General features: G+C 39.0%; 1 protein-coding gene across 1 annotated transcript in view; it reads right to left on the reverse strand.

Annotated features, from left to right (window-relative positions):
* Positions 1–14,558, reverse strand: part of LOC140240193 (GATA-binding factor 2-like) — a 73,716-nt gene extending 59,158 nt beyond the window's left edge. Inside the window, exon 1 of the mRNA XM_072319993.1 lies at positions 14,298–14,558. Within this exon, the coding sequence (XP_072176094.1) occupies positions 14,298–14,558 (261 nt within the window). The remainder of the gene's footprint in view (positions 1–14,297) is intronic.
* Positions 14,559–15,679: the final 1,121 nt, after the last annotated feature.

A 15,679-nucleotide genomic window follows, 5' to 3' on the forward strand; every position in this document is an offset into this window, starting at 1 on the left:
AAAGAATGAACTCATTTTGAACAAGAAAACGACACTACAGGTCAGCCAGGACAGAAAGAACAAACAAACGAACAAACCACAAACAAACAAACAAACAAACCACTCAAGAACACAAATCAGCATGACTAATGTCATAATGCGTTCAAGATATCTACTGCGACTGTGTTAAGAATCATAGGACCCTGTCTTATACCCATTATCAACATTACGCAAATCAAGAAAAGATTATTATGTTGTGATGTCAACAAAGATCCATTTAATAATTCATCCATAATAGCAATCATCGCCCTATAGAGGGCCTTGATGGAGAAGTTTATTCAGGTGGGGGGGGGGAAGGGTGGGGGTGATTTCGAGAAAAAAAAAATGATTGACAAGCGCACCCAATCACGCCACAAATTTGAGGCAACAAAGACATTTTCTGCTCTCGCCGTTTGCTCCAGTTACATCGTCCTTCTTATCGTGGAATCAGAGACGCCTCTTATCTGATGATGAGGCTGATGATGAGGATGACGACGATGATGATGATGTCTACGAATAGGAGAATGAGGACTTGAAATTCATAGCACGTATTAAACTCTCCCTTAAAATGTGTCATTAAAAAAAGTGTGTTGTCTGTAGAGTTGAATTCTGGGACCCCGTTTACTTTATAGTGCAGATGCTTCATTCATAACTTCAACGAAACAAAAAATGTGTTGAGTGCTGAGACCCCGTTTACTCGTATATACTGCAGATGATTTGAGAAGATTTTCCTACATCCCAAGTATTATTGTCTTTTCATTTTCTTCTCTTTTATTTGGTCTTAACAGTTGTATCCGAACTCCTTCTCTACACTCTACACTCTACACTCGGTTTATACTGGGACCTATACGCGCTTTGAATAACATGCTTGCTTTTAAGCAGGTTCCATGGTATTTCTCAAGCATTTTTACTTAGATTCAAATGTTCATATTGTATTGACGTCCATATTCTATACGTTTGTAATGTTCTATTGTGCATCAATGCTGGATATCACGCATCATTCTGTTTTGTCATATTTGATGTGTTTTCCATTGAGAAAAATGAAAATAAATCGAAATGAAATGAATAGGCGCAAAATGCGTTAATACGACATTGTTTTGTTCGAGGAATATTATAATCTCTCTCTCTCTCTCTCTCTATTTCTCTCTCCCTCTCTCTCTCTCTCTATATATACATATATATATATATATATATAGATAGATAGATAAATATGTATATGTATATATATATACATATATATATATATATATACATATCTATATATATATAGATATAGATATAGATATAGGTATATGTAATAAAAGTAGATCCATAGATATATAGAAAGAGGGTAGAGAGAAATAAATATACACATACATAAAATATATGTACATATGTTAATATATAAATGGATAGATAGATTGATAGACATTGAACAACATAAACCGGAAGACATTACAAAGGCTTTCGGGAATATGAAGGTTTTTTTTTTTTCTGAACATTCTTCTTTGTTTAATTTTGGCCCAGTGATCTAATATTCATGAAGTTCCCCGTCATCGCGAATAACTCACCTGTTTATGACTCACATGGAATAGTTTATCTTTGGACCCAAAGTCGAATCAGGTCTAAAGAGGTGATATCGCTTTTTTATGGAGAAAGAAAGTAACTGACTGACAAAAAGACAAAACAAGAGAGAGACAGACAGACGGGTGGAGGCATTCTGACCCACATAGCCGCTTGAAGGGCAGTGCAGCCTTTTTTTTTTTTTTGCGATGTATTTCTGTCTTGTTAACATCATCACAGCAGCATTCACGATGACGTGGATAGGATATCGTATTACTCTACAAGCATCTGATAGAGGCCTGTACGTGAGTCTTCAAAACTGGGCTAGAGAACTTGCCGTCTCTCCGCGGAGGGGAATGTAGTGAAAGAGTAACTATTATTAATACGCGTTGTGTCATCACCCCATGTATACGCTCAGCGACTGCAAAGCGTGTGTCACCTTCTTGATCATGTTTTATGCCGTGCCGTTGTCAGTGTCAGCTGACCGGTGTGACGTCACGCCAAACATTGGACCAACCACACGTGCGCTGGGGTTGCCAGGCAACCAATTAGGTGCAGCGAGTGATGGCACTCAAACGTGATATGTTTACGTGCGTAAATTTCATTTACGTCTTGCTGGCTTGTGAACGCTCGTTAACCTTGATAATACAGACCTGTTGCTGTTGTAAGGCAATTACCTGCTACGATGGCAGTCATCGAATTACTATCATGAACAGCTCGGGGAATGTTCGTCTACAAGACTAGCATCATTCCTACGCACACAACACACAAATGACGTGCCCGCTGCGGCACATAGACCATAGACATCCGATGTCTGTTTCATACGGGCGTGCTCCCTGTGTGCATTTTTGTCAGTTTGGTTTGTTAATTTGCCTTTCACTTTTTGAGGTTTGTGGAAATGTATGATAAACGACTTGAACATTCATTCAGAGAACGTTCACGCTCTGAACGTTAAAAAAGCACAAAGAACAGGACGGTGAAGTTTCATTTGAACGAAATATAAGACAGTTACCGAAATTTTCTTGTCATTGTTGGCATTTACTGTTTTTGTTTTGTTTTTGTTTGGTGCTAGTGTGGCTGCACTTAAAAACAACAGCAACAACAGAAACAACAACACACTGCCCTGCTGCACGCTGCACTTAAAAAAATCATTATTAAATTAACTTTAATCCCTTTCTTACTACGATGCTATTCCAGAATAAATCAGTAGTTGAGAGATGATTGTCGCCTCTATCTCCTTCTTTAAAATGCAGGACCATGCTAAAATGGGCAGAGATGCATTTCCCCCGAGCAATGAAGATATTTCCCTTAGTATGGATTTGTGCGTGTGATGCAAAAAGAAGAGATTCATTTCACAGTCAGGTCCAGCAAACAAAATTGTTTGCACAGTTCATATTAGCATCCTTTAGCGCACTCTACGAGAGTCGATTACACACATCCGCAACATGCATGCCCTGGTCAAGTGTGAAGGACCGGAAACACTTTTCGTCTTAGTTCGGTTCTGAAAGTCTATTTGACCACCGCTGTTAAAGGCATAATTTACCATTTGCAGATGAAACAGAAACCCAGCTTTAGTGCCTCAAAATAGTTCTAAAATGTGAGTTAGGCATAGACACAACCACTGTGAAAAAATTTAATCAGGATGTTAAAATATAATCAGGATGTTAAAGGACAAGTTCACCTTCATATACATGTGGATTGAGATAATGCAGCAATATAAATGGAACACATCAGTGAAAGTTTGAGGAAAATTGGACAATCCATTCAAAAGTTATGAATTTTTAAAGTTTATGTGCAGTCACTGCTGGATGAGAAGACTACTGCAGTTGATGATGTCACATGCGTACAACGATGTAAGAAAAATGTAAAGAGAATTCCACAAAATTTCATTTTTGTTTTTAAAGTACACATTCCCTCAACTTGTAACTGATATATGTTAAGGGCAATATTACTCCCCTGCCTTCTGAAAGAGGCAAGTCATGTGCTCTTCTATTATGCGAGAAAAGTGAAAATATGTTGAATTTTCTTTATAGTTTCTTTATATGGTTGTGCACTATGACATCACAAGCTGTAGTAGTCTTCACATACAGCGATCACGGAACTGAAACTTCCAAAATTCATAACTTTTGAATGGATTGTCCAATTTTCCTCAAACTTTCACCTATGTGTTCTACTAATATTGCTGCATTCTCTCAATCATCATGTTTATGAAGGTGGACTTGTCCTTTAAATATACAAAATGTGAACAATAGTTATAATAACATTGTTTCTAAACTAAACCGTCTTCAGTTATGCTATAATGAGAAACACAGTGATATCTCCCTATATTTTAGGTCTTATTGCAAAATGTTTATATGATAGGATGTTTTGTGATGCAACTGACCTACACATATGCATCATATGTGATAACTCGAAAATTTTGTGAAATCACTACTCCCAAAGGTAAACTGTACCTTGAAATAAATATCTCTGTACCTTCGGATTGAGTTTTGACCGACTATATGTTCACCTTTTCTTTTTGTCCTTTTTTCTGAGGCTGCCATAACTATCAAGCACCTGCTAAAGTTGGCAGACTCCTGCATTTTTTTCTTAAGCTGGAAATAAGTGCATTGCTGATTAATCTTTGATCTCTCTGTATTTGTTCAAAAATATTAAATTGCGATTATCATACTGTGAATTCATTATGTAGGGCCACAGTTTTGTTCAAAGAACATGTACCTTGAATTATGTTTGATTTTTGTGGAAAAATGCTGATATCAAATCAAACTAAAACTGAAAACTGTAAACTTGAGGGGTCAGAGGTTCCCTCTAAACTGGTCACCTGAGTGGACAGAGGTCTTCCCTAGTAGCTGTATGCAGTATAAATGTTGTGCATCAAATACTGTAAGAAGGTTGAAAGGAGCGTAAAGTCTCATTACATATGAATGACTCTGCGTGGGTATGACATTTGACATTTGACCTTACGCCGCCAATTTGTTTACACGAAATTCAACCTTTGTCACACTTAATGCCATTAATCGCTAAATGAGATACTATTTGTTTTTTCTATTTAAAAATTCACAAAGCAAAAACTTGTCAAACATAATATTTATATCAGAAAATCGTGAAATATATATCGTGCGTGAGTGTGCGCGTATGTGATTTAATTAGCTATTTCTCTTACGCTTCATTTATAGTAATTTATATAGTAACTTTTTTGCATAAACTTCACTGCTACTAAAAAAAAAAAATGTTCTTCAAATGCAGATTGATCAAGAGTTGGAGAGTTCACATTCTTCTTGAGAAGTTTTTCTATTTCTGTTATGTCGGCCAATTCACATTTGGATGCTTTTGTGGACTGCCTCCAACCCCCCCCCCCCCCCAAATAAAAGAGAATTAGCGAATTCTAACTTCAAACGATAACCGGAACGTTTTATGTCGATCTCCAAACACAACTCTATGTAAATCACAATATATCATTTAACATCTGCGGTACAGGAAACATGTCTAATTACACACCCGTCATTTTGATCACATACTCCCACTGCAATTTGCAATGTCTAAATGTTGAGAGTTAAGACTGGATTATCAAATTTCGTTCTCCTATATAGTGTTCAAGGTTGTACGCAGGGGGTTGAACTAACAAATCATTGAAACTCTGTTGAAAATATCTATCGATTTCTACGCGTCATTCACATAGACAATATTATTTCGTCAAAGCATCTGTGCATTATATAATTCTGGTCAACGCTGTTTTTATTTCTAATCTAAGCACAAACATTGATCTGTATTTCCCCTTGTGCGATCAGCCGAACATGATATGCTACTGATCTCACAACTAGACACGACGCATTTGAAAATAGCATTAGAGCAAACGTCTTGGCAGAAAATGCGTTAGATACATTAAATTGATTTGAAATAGATTGCACCAAATTCAGCTTAGAACGTTATATGACGAGATTATCACCATATGTACAGTTTTTTTTTTTTTCGCCAATTCTTAATCTTAAAATGTTATCGGTAAATCTTTTCCTTTCCTCAGAATCATTAAAATTGCACAATATTAGTCTGGCATGTGATTTCAGATATCTGCGCTTGACAAACTATTTGAATTTCATGAGAAGGCCAAAAACAAGAACCAAATTTTCAACCCACGGTAGCAAAACGAGATCTACGAAGTCACGATTCATCTGTAATCACCGTCTAATAAAATCTCGCTTGTCTAGAGGTCTTTCTTCGCACCTTCCCACACAGAAATCCCTCTTGCTCGTCCAGCAAAACATGCTAGCAGAGAGCCCCCATCGCCCTACTCCAGCTCCGCACTCGAGCGCCAGACTCAAGGCTACCAGAGCTGTCGCTGGCAAAGTCAGCGGAGTGTTGGGCGGCACGCGCTGCTTTCTCTGCGGGAGCTAGGCCCGAATAAGTCTGTCGGGAGAGGGCTATACTCGCGAAAAAGCCCCAACGCAGGAACCATCGTCTCACAAACAATTTCCGCTGCCCATTAGCTCTGGTGAGCGATCGGTGGAGATCGGTCGACCAGATAGTCGATCGATGACAAACGACACGAAGAAAACAACAAGACAAGCTTTAATTTCCAACCATATCAGGAAGTCATTTAGGGGTAATCAGTTCATAGTTCTGGAGCAGCCCGACACCAGAAACGCTTAGATAGCATGCTTTGAGACTCGTAGTACAGTTATCACGCGTTTAAAGAGGGCTAAGCAAATTAATTCAAACGCTTTTTATTTATCCTTAAGGTAGTGGTAGATGTATGCATGCATAAATGTACAATATAAAGAGAGAAAGGAAAGATATGAATTTTGATTACAAGATAAGAAAATACATTTAAGTTTTTGGAATAACTGAATATTTCCTTGGACGCTGTTTAATTTTTACTCAAAGTGTATAATGTAACTTTCGCCTTCTCTGTCCCATCAAAAAAGGGGGAGAAAACCCAAAAATGCAATTTTTCGGACGTATAGCGAGTTGTTTTCTTGTTGACTTTGGACGGCGATGATGTACGAAGACGTATTCGCGCGTAATCCGACACTGGCGCTCTCGTCGGGTTCGAACGCTTGACTTGTCCGCGTCAGGGTTGCCACTGACACGGGTAGATTGGGGTCATGCATCTCTCTATTACACTTGTCATTGTTTTAAACTTTTACCACTCGACCCCTCCTAGTTATTAAGGAGAGATGATTTCTTTCTTTCTGTTTTTTCCTCTCCATTCTTTCTTGCCTTCGTCCTGCTTGGAATGGTATAAGGGGCAGGCTGTCGCTACATTGCTAGTCCCCGAGCAACCAGGGTCTAGCAATGTGGCCCGAGGGCGGGTTACATATCGCAGTAATTTTGTCGAGCGGTATTCACTGCACTGATTTACAGAGAAACTGACGAGTGGAATTGGTCTGCAGGGATTGGGTGCGAAGCACGTACGGATTTCCTAGCCTCGGTTTATGTTATCTTCCCATGCAGTTGACGACTGGTTTTATAAAAAGACGGCAGTAAAAAAGGATTAAGACAAAATAAAAACAGAGCAAATAAAACAAACACACAAAGAAAAAACGAAAAATCAGTATAGATACGTAGTATACTATTAACCGCTACGATATAGGGAGACTAAAATCACTATCATGGAAAATGGTATACGCGTCCATCACACAACGTGAGGTGATGTGATGTGATATGATATGATATGATATGATATGATGATATGATATGATATGATATATAATTTTAGAGGAGGCACATACGCATATATCAATATAGAAACGAAAAAAATAGATGTACACGCAAACATCAGCTTTGCCGTCTATTCAAAACATACCTTCAGTTTTGGTTGTACAAGTTTAGCGGAGAAGATATAACTCTTTTGACCATATAGCCCAGCTATCTCCTTCTTTTGTCCTTGACGTGGGTCAAAATGGCAACTGTTGCTATTTCGTTTTCTGTGTTCAAAACGAACTCATATTCTCTATTAGCTTTTTGAGACAAAAATAGCTCAAAACTGGCCAAGAATTAACGCCTTTATGTTCTGGCCCTATGCAACAATTACGAGAAATGCATCAATGAAGGTAAATACTTGAGAAAGTATTCTTGTCTCCACCCCCCCCCCCTCCCCGATCTCGATCTCTCTCATAACATCGTTGAAGAATGCACCGTTGTTTGTGTTCGAATTTAAACAAACTTGAACTTCCGTGTATTTTTCTTTCAGCAAATATAGTTCAAGAATACTGGTGTCAAAGTTGAAAAGAGCTATCGAAAGGAACGAAACAGTTTACATTGATTTAGTAAAGTCAAAGGCCAGTGAAACAGCCGCCATGCACCAACGGAAGGCCGCCCATGACATGGTTCGGGCTACAGTGACTAACAGAGAGATGGCGTGATACCAAAAGATGAGTGTGCACCAAAGATACCGAGATAGCTAATTTTAGGCGTTTTAATATCGCAGAGAAGGTTACGCGCCACTCGCTCCTTTTTAAAAAATCATGACGCCATTATTTATGCATGGTGAAGTTCTCCTGTAATTTCCATGCGAGAGATTTCCAAAAAAAAAAATCAATGCGGCCGAGATTTTTCCTACACGTTATGGATTAGTTGAATTCAGCATTTGAAAGTTAGTAACACTTTTCTTATTCTAAAAGCGAAAAGTGAAAAAAAAAAGAATAAAGATTAAACGAGTTTTGGGATTGGCAGATTGGCACAAGAGGTGAGACGGTATAAACAGATTTGTTCAGCGTCGCATTGTTTTGTTTTGTTTTGTTTTGTGTTTCAGAAATACGTATTGAAGTGGCGAGATTAGAATGGTGCGATCAATTTGATCTTTTCAAAACTTAGCATGAGTCACTTGCATCAAGTCCTCTGATCATCATGATCATAAACAAGGTAAACAAGGTATTGTACTTTGCTCTCTGAACATGCTGACATTATTGCCAATGATGAGTGATGGTATTGTTCTAAGGCACAACTGCTGTTGTTTTGACGGTTCTCTGAGAAAACAAATGAACGTCATGACATCATGATTGTGCCGTCAAACAATAACTTCATAGATTCTTTCATGTTAAATGAAAAAAAAATACAATGAAGATGCGATAGATAGAAAATGTGGTGTGACGCACCCGCTCACAGAGCTCTACAATCTGACAACAAAGGAGATCATGAAAGATAACAAGTCCCTACTGAAGAGTGATTCAACGGACACACATTCCTGACTAATTGCTTGAAACAAAGAAGACAAGAGAGAGAAGGGTCGAACCTCCCTCCTCCTAGTCAAGACATCATCAAGAGTCATCCATGGCCATACTTAATGTCAATGTCTGTGTTTGTTTGAAATTCCGTCACAGCGAAAAACCACAACGGGGTTCAGAATAGATCGGCCCTACAGACTGCTCACAATGCGACAGGTGTACAGGGCTTGAGTAATTAAGCAATGTGAGTCGCTTCCAATTAGGTGTGTCCCTTGAAGGGGGTGCAGCTGTCACCCCATACCTACCCAAACCTTTCCTATGTGGATTTATCTGCGTGTGATTAACCCTCTCATGCCCAGTGTTTAGATATTGCATTGCCAATAAGAACGATATTCATGGCTCTGGTTTTCATAGACTTAGCCGGAACAGTAACATGAATAGACACTTTTCGTACAAGTCTTAATAATTCTGAAAACTATTTCGGAATTTCTGTTCTGTCTTTTATAAACTTATTGCATGAGGTCGGGCTGCACAATAGGTCCTGTTTATTCATTGGGGTTGTATTTAAGTTTTTATCAATTTAAACTTTCAACGGTACTAAACATTTTCTTTAATTTATATTAATTCATAGTCCTTCTTCATTGTATGTTCAATCTGATATCTAATAGTGATAATGATGACTATAATAATGAGAGTATTAACCGATAATACTATTTTCGATAGTCATTAAGAAAACTGCTGGAGTTCTCATTGTAAAGAACACTAAGCACTATTGTTTGACTATGTTAAAGAATCTTCAGATATTATGACGAAGTTAACAGGTAAAGCATAGTTGGTAAACTGTCTGACGATATTGTGAGTCAGAAGAGATGTGACGATAACAGTTATGAGTGGAGTAGGGTAATTATGTAATGACATCTGGGTTGACTACATATGTTTCCAAATCAAATAAAAATGCATCATGGGGAAAATCCCAGTATCTACTTACTATGATAAGCATGTTGATACTAATAGAATGAAAATTAAAGATCATAATGTTAATTACACACTCATAATGAGCGAGACATTAACATGATATATGATGATGATGATAATTGATCATGATGATGATGATAATTGATCATGATGATGATGATAATAGCAATAATAGACAGGCAGGCAGAGCATAAAGCAAGATTTGACAAGATAGTATCCCAGCGAACGAAATACGATGATATCTCTGTTTATACCAACACCGCCATCATCATCATCATCACCATCATCATCATCATCATCATCATCTCCATAATCATCACCATCACGATAGTCACTATTGTGCTGACGGCAACTGGCTTGTAAGGGAATTTCATCCTGACATTATGTTGCTTTGTATGAAAACAGAAATATCAGAAAATTATAGATCAGTGAAAATTTGGTGGAAAAATTAGACACACACGAAAAAGTTATGCATTGTTTACAGTTTACAAATAGGCAATTCTGAGTGACATAGATGTTGAACAGCATTCCAACATCCAAAATATTTGAAAATATGAAAATTTGTGAAATTTCATGAATAAAACAAATGGAGAGCTGTGTAACGCCTACGTCACAGAGTTGCCAATTTGTCTCACTCTCTAAACTTCATCAATTCATAAGTTTTGTGCGTCTGATTATCCCAAACTTTCACTGATCTACTTTTCTGATTTTTCTCTTTTCATACAAAGCAACATGATATCATGATGGACTTTCCCTTTAAGTTAATGATACGGCAGGTACAGCATCCAACCCCAACGGCGGTACCCCTCCCACCCCCATAGCCCACCCTACAGACACGCACACCACGATTGTACACTCGCAAGAGTCTTTGCTTCCTATTAACATGTTTTTTTTTCTTTAATTTGTTCATGGTAATTATGATAATCATGTCTCATTGTTTGAATGTCTGAGCTACATGGTCCAGGCCATCCTCCATAAAGCGATGACATAAAGATATGGAAAACATTCTTTGAATGAAGATTGGGGTTAAAACGTTTAGACATAAAATATCTACGACCAGTTATCAATGACCATATTCACGAACTGATACTGATGCAATTTTGTAAGTAGAAACTAATCATCATAATTGACAATCTATACTGTGCAATTATCAGCCTGATTATATCTTCAGTTTATTCCACATCATGTATAGAATTCGAATTGATAAAGCAAGTGAAATCAGACTAATCAAACAAAGGATGTAAGATTAGAAGATTTTGAATCTTAGAGTTTACATGTTTTCACTTAAAACTGATACAATGAACTGGCTGAGAAAATTATGTCATTCATTCACATCTACCACTGGGTGTCATAAAATTTAGTTGTGTTTGGACAGAGGATTTAACGAAATATATTCCCCAACTTTCTTACTCGAAGCTCAAAGTTGGTGAAACCTTCATCATTCTGTTTGATTGATTGGACTCTAGTCAATAATCATGTGATGTGGAATCGCACGTAAAGATTCTGCTGGTTGCCATAGTCCAATGCTGTGACCCAAAGAGCGGAGCAAACACTTCCGACACTAGAATTTTCTTTTGTATAAATTATCTACAACATCCTTCACTGCAGCCTAGCCTTGGAACAAAAGCTACTCTAAACCATCCGTTATCGTCCATTACGTAAGGGCGATAAGAACATAGAACTTTTACTAGTCCTTTTGTGTTTTTCTAATCTATCCACATAAGTACCTTCCCGGAAACGTGAAAATCGTCCATACTGGCTGAATTGTTTTTTAAAAAAACGCATGGTACATGTAATTCAAAGAAATGCGTGGTTTAGAACCACAGTGTATAGTCCTCTCCTTACACATCATGCAGCATCAGTCGGATGGTATCGTCAGTAACGATAGCTACATAATAGCTGTTTTGGTCACGTGACTTTGACGTCTCTCATTGACAATATTGTTTGAATTGATTTCAGCAAATGTACGTATCTTCCAAAGAGTTTCCAAAAGTGAATCCAATCAACAATAACAACAGAAGAAGCGAATGAGTTAAATCTGTTTGATTTTATCTTATTTTTCCCTTGTTGTAGAAATACTAGAACATACATAATATTTTTTTAAAAACCCTCACCATGATACTTTGAGAATATTATTTGTCTATTATGTTGATCAGAAGAACAGTTATCAATTTCTATAAAATTGATTCAAACATGACAAATGCATCGTTGCTGTAATAGCATAGATGTTTGAAGCCAAAATGTGCAATGTTACGTCAGTTCCATCACGAGTCACATGACCAAGACGGCTATCCAAGGCTTCGTTTTACTCGCCATGCATTACAAACGGTGTCCCCAACTATTCTTAGTCCAATTTCGTTGTAAGTATGACTTGAATCATCTCTCTTTATTCTGTTGATTTAATTCCAAACGATTTTAGGATGACATTGTTTTCGTCAACAAAAGACTGTCGAGGCCAGTTATATTACTTACGTGAAATTCATCCAAGCCATTGGTTAACTGAGGCATCACTGCTTCTGTTAAACAATAAAACGTTTAGGCAAATTGAAGGCCAATAGCCTGTTGGTCTCTATACTATCACATTTTCCTAGACAACATCCACATCTAAATCAGCTCTCAGTCATACCTAACGAAGTGTCGATGTACGTAAGTCACGCCGATGAAGTTAGGCCATTATGGTGACTGTGGGATATCATTCTCGGGCGAATTCTCGGTATAGAAGTTCTCTCCGTGAGCTGGCATCGGAATGAAAGGTGTCAGATCCACTTGAATCGCGCGGCGAAGCGATTTCTCAACACTTCGTTCGTAAATAGTACTTCCTTGGACGTGTTTAGCACATAATAAGCAGCCTTGCTATGCACGTGGACACTTGATCCATAAGACAGCCTTATTACTGCCAAGTAAATCTTGCATTTCATCAATCTTTCTCGCTCTTGTGGCTGTCTCTAATAAGTTCTCTAAGAAAAAAGTTAAGAAAAATCAAGATGCTGGCTTACCATCACTTCGCCATTGTCACATGGGTTAAGAGAAATAACCAATCTTTTTTTTTTCCGCCCCGTCTTTACAGCATAGCACTGCATCAACTGAATTGATGAAACAGTGCATTTGTCATAAGACAAGATCTTTTTTTTTTCCTCTCGAAAGGCAGCAGATGTTTTGAGACCGTTTAAATTTGAAGTTCATTTTTCTTTCCTATACAATTACCATTCCGAATACTAGGATGATTATCATTTTATTTGTAAAAGTATACATTAGGAAACATCACTTTTATTTCTCTACAAAGATACGCGGGAATCATTTTATTTCATTTCATTTCGCTTCACTTCCTTTCAGCAAGGAAGTTACTATTCGTCTTTTTTTCTGTTTTGATTCTCAAAGTGAGAACCCTGCGCTTTGAACGGTGACCCATAATTTGGTCACCGTCGCGGGTTAAATCACTCCTTGGTTAGATTACACTCTGATACCAAATCTTGGCATACAATCATGTATTGATCACTATCAACGAAGCCGTAATCGAAAGGCTGAACGTAACAGCGGCTGAGGTGACAGTGTACTACACGGCGTGTGTATATGGCGCAGTTGCAGACGACACACTTTTTCGGTGCACACACAACCACGTTCTCATCACCGCATGCACATACACACAGTTACAAACAATACATTTCTATTATTATTAAATCAATAGAAAATCGCATCATCATTCGTAACGTCTTTGATTCTGATGTTAACAGAGTGTGCACAGTTTGGTGAGTAAACCTGCAAGATTTACCTTTTGTGAAAGGGTCATCGCTTTGCATGCTATATCATAAACATGTCATATCATTATTATTTTGCATCACGTCTCTCTAGGACCGAAATCTTGGTAACAGTGACGTAAACATTATTTTCCACTGCTTGGACAACTACAGTTTTCCTAGTCCCGTGTACCTACTTCTGTGTGGGCACCTTAAGGCATAGATTATATGAATAATGTGGCCTCAAACGGTGTTTTCCTTTTCTATGTTAAAGTCTAGAAAAGGGATACATGGAACTGAGCTTGATGAACAAAGTGTAACCAGTTTATGTTTGTGCTCGTTCCTGAAGTAGGAACTGTATCCAAAAGATAACCCTACAGTATCACAAAGAGAAGTGTATAAAATCAGTCTAAACATTCAAGCTCATCGTGCTTTAATCTTTCTTTTCGTCTGTACAGCCACGTAGAAATGACAGCTTTAAAAGTAACATGAGGTGCTGAATGCTTTCATGAGTATACTCGAGTTAAAAATGGCAATTTCACGGATATATTTGTAACCGCACGCTTAAAACAATGAGCTCACATGTCACGTGGGCGACTGAAAGGCTTTCGTTACAATCTTCTTTCATGGGACACGAGATTATTGGTCGCATTCCATGAATACAAAATATAATGAGTGTGCGGCCTTGTTCTCATTTAGCACGACCACGCAACATGACAATCAACTCTTCCTGTCTATCAATTACCAAAGTCAGAAACATTTGGACATGAATTGGATGAGTGCGTGTGGAGGATTGTATTCAGGCATCACTTACTGTGGATAAATACTGGTTTGAATGGTCTTAGCCTATTCTGTGCGGGCTTACCTCGTCTGGATGGGCCATGGCGAACTGAGACGAGTCGCCGAGATGCAGTGGTGCTACAGACGAGCCGTGTGCTGGAGGGATTCGCTCCCCGGTCACTCCCGGGGTGGCGCCCGACAGAGAAGCATGGTGAGCATGGCTGCCGTAGTGGCTGGAGTCCGCTGCCCCGCCACCACTTCCACCACCATGTTGGCTGCTACCACTTCCCGTCACGCCACCACCGCTGTTGACCACCATCCAGCGGGACGACTCCCCGATGTCCATCTCAGCTGTACCCGTAGGCGGTCACCGCTATCACAGTTCTACGGGGTAACTGTTACGAGGGAAGAAGCAAAGAAAGACCCGACAGTATGAGGAGGATGAATCTACACGAGCCGGGATGCCCTCCGCATTTCTCGCTTTTGGGCTCCCGAGCTTGTGGGAGATTAATGATTCATTACTGAGACTGAGTAAATGGTGATTCCCCTTACTGCTACCTAAAAATAAACGCCATTTCATGGCGGCTTGGAAAGGCTAAGTGGAAAAGACGTCTTACTGTCTTACGAGAGGAACTTTACATGAACCTCCGTGCGTCGGTGCAAGAGTACAAACAAACCGGGCCCACGTAGCTATTTTGGAAGATTCACTCGGATTCACTTCGAATCTGCTTTAATATCTCGTGTTGAGCTGCCGAATTAGAGCTCATCGCATTTCGCGAGGGAGGAAGAAAGATGCGATGTTAACCAATAATGCAATAAAATGCGCATAAGTAACAAAAATACGCTTCGCGGCAGATTGAGAGGATATAAAATGTGTCAATTTTCGTAACCTAGAGAAAGTTCGAATTGCGTCAGCTGCGTGGATACGGGACGGAACAGCTGATTCGTTGTTTGGAGGCATTCTCAAGATCCGCATCGGCAGCCAAGGTTAGAAATTAAGTCCCGAAGTGTCAATTGGATCAAGAGAGGGAGAGGGAGAGTAGGGGAGAACATGGAAAGCCGAGTGACAAGAGTCGCAGCATCGCTAATCTCGAGTGGAATTCAACTCTCAAATACTTTCTACGCCTCCCCCACCCCACATCTTACCAGCCTCCCCCCCCCCCCCCTTTCCATGTCATGTCAGTCACACACAGTTCTGTTGTCATACTAGCCGGGTTTTTTTTTCTCCTCCTCTCACTCCCTTTCCCTCATCTCTCGTGAACCCTCAACCCTCCCTACTTAGCTCGCTAAATACATGCAAAGTGAAGAACGCGAGTCCTTGGGCGTACATATGGTGCGTTTCGTTCGGCCTCGCCATAAAACATGGCCGGGAAAAACAGGCCTACGCAGAGACATTGGCCGGGGATGTCAGACGACTGATTTTCGGGCTAGATTTTCACTATTTCTTTTTACAATTTCCGGCAAAGA

This window comes from Diadema setosum, chromosome 2 (genome assembly GCF_964275005.1).
Source record: "Diadema setosum chromosome 2, eeDiaSeto1, whole genome shotgun sequence".
Classification (NCBI taxonomy): domain Eukaryota; kingdom Metazoa; phylum Echinodermata; class Echinoidea; order Diadematoida; family Diadematidae; genus Diadema; species Diadema setosum.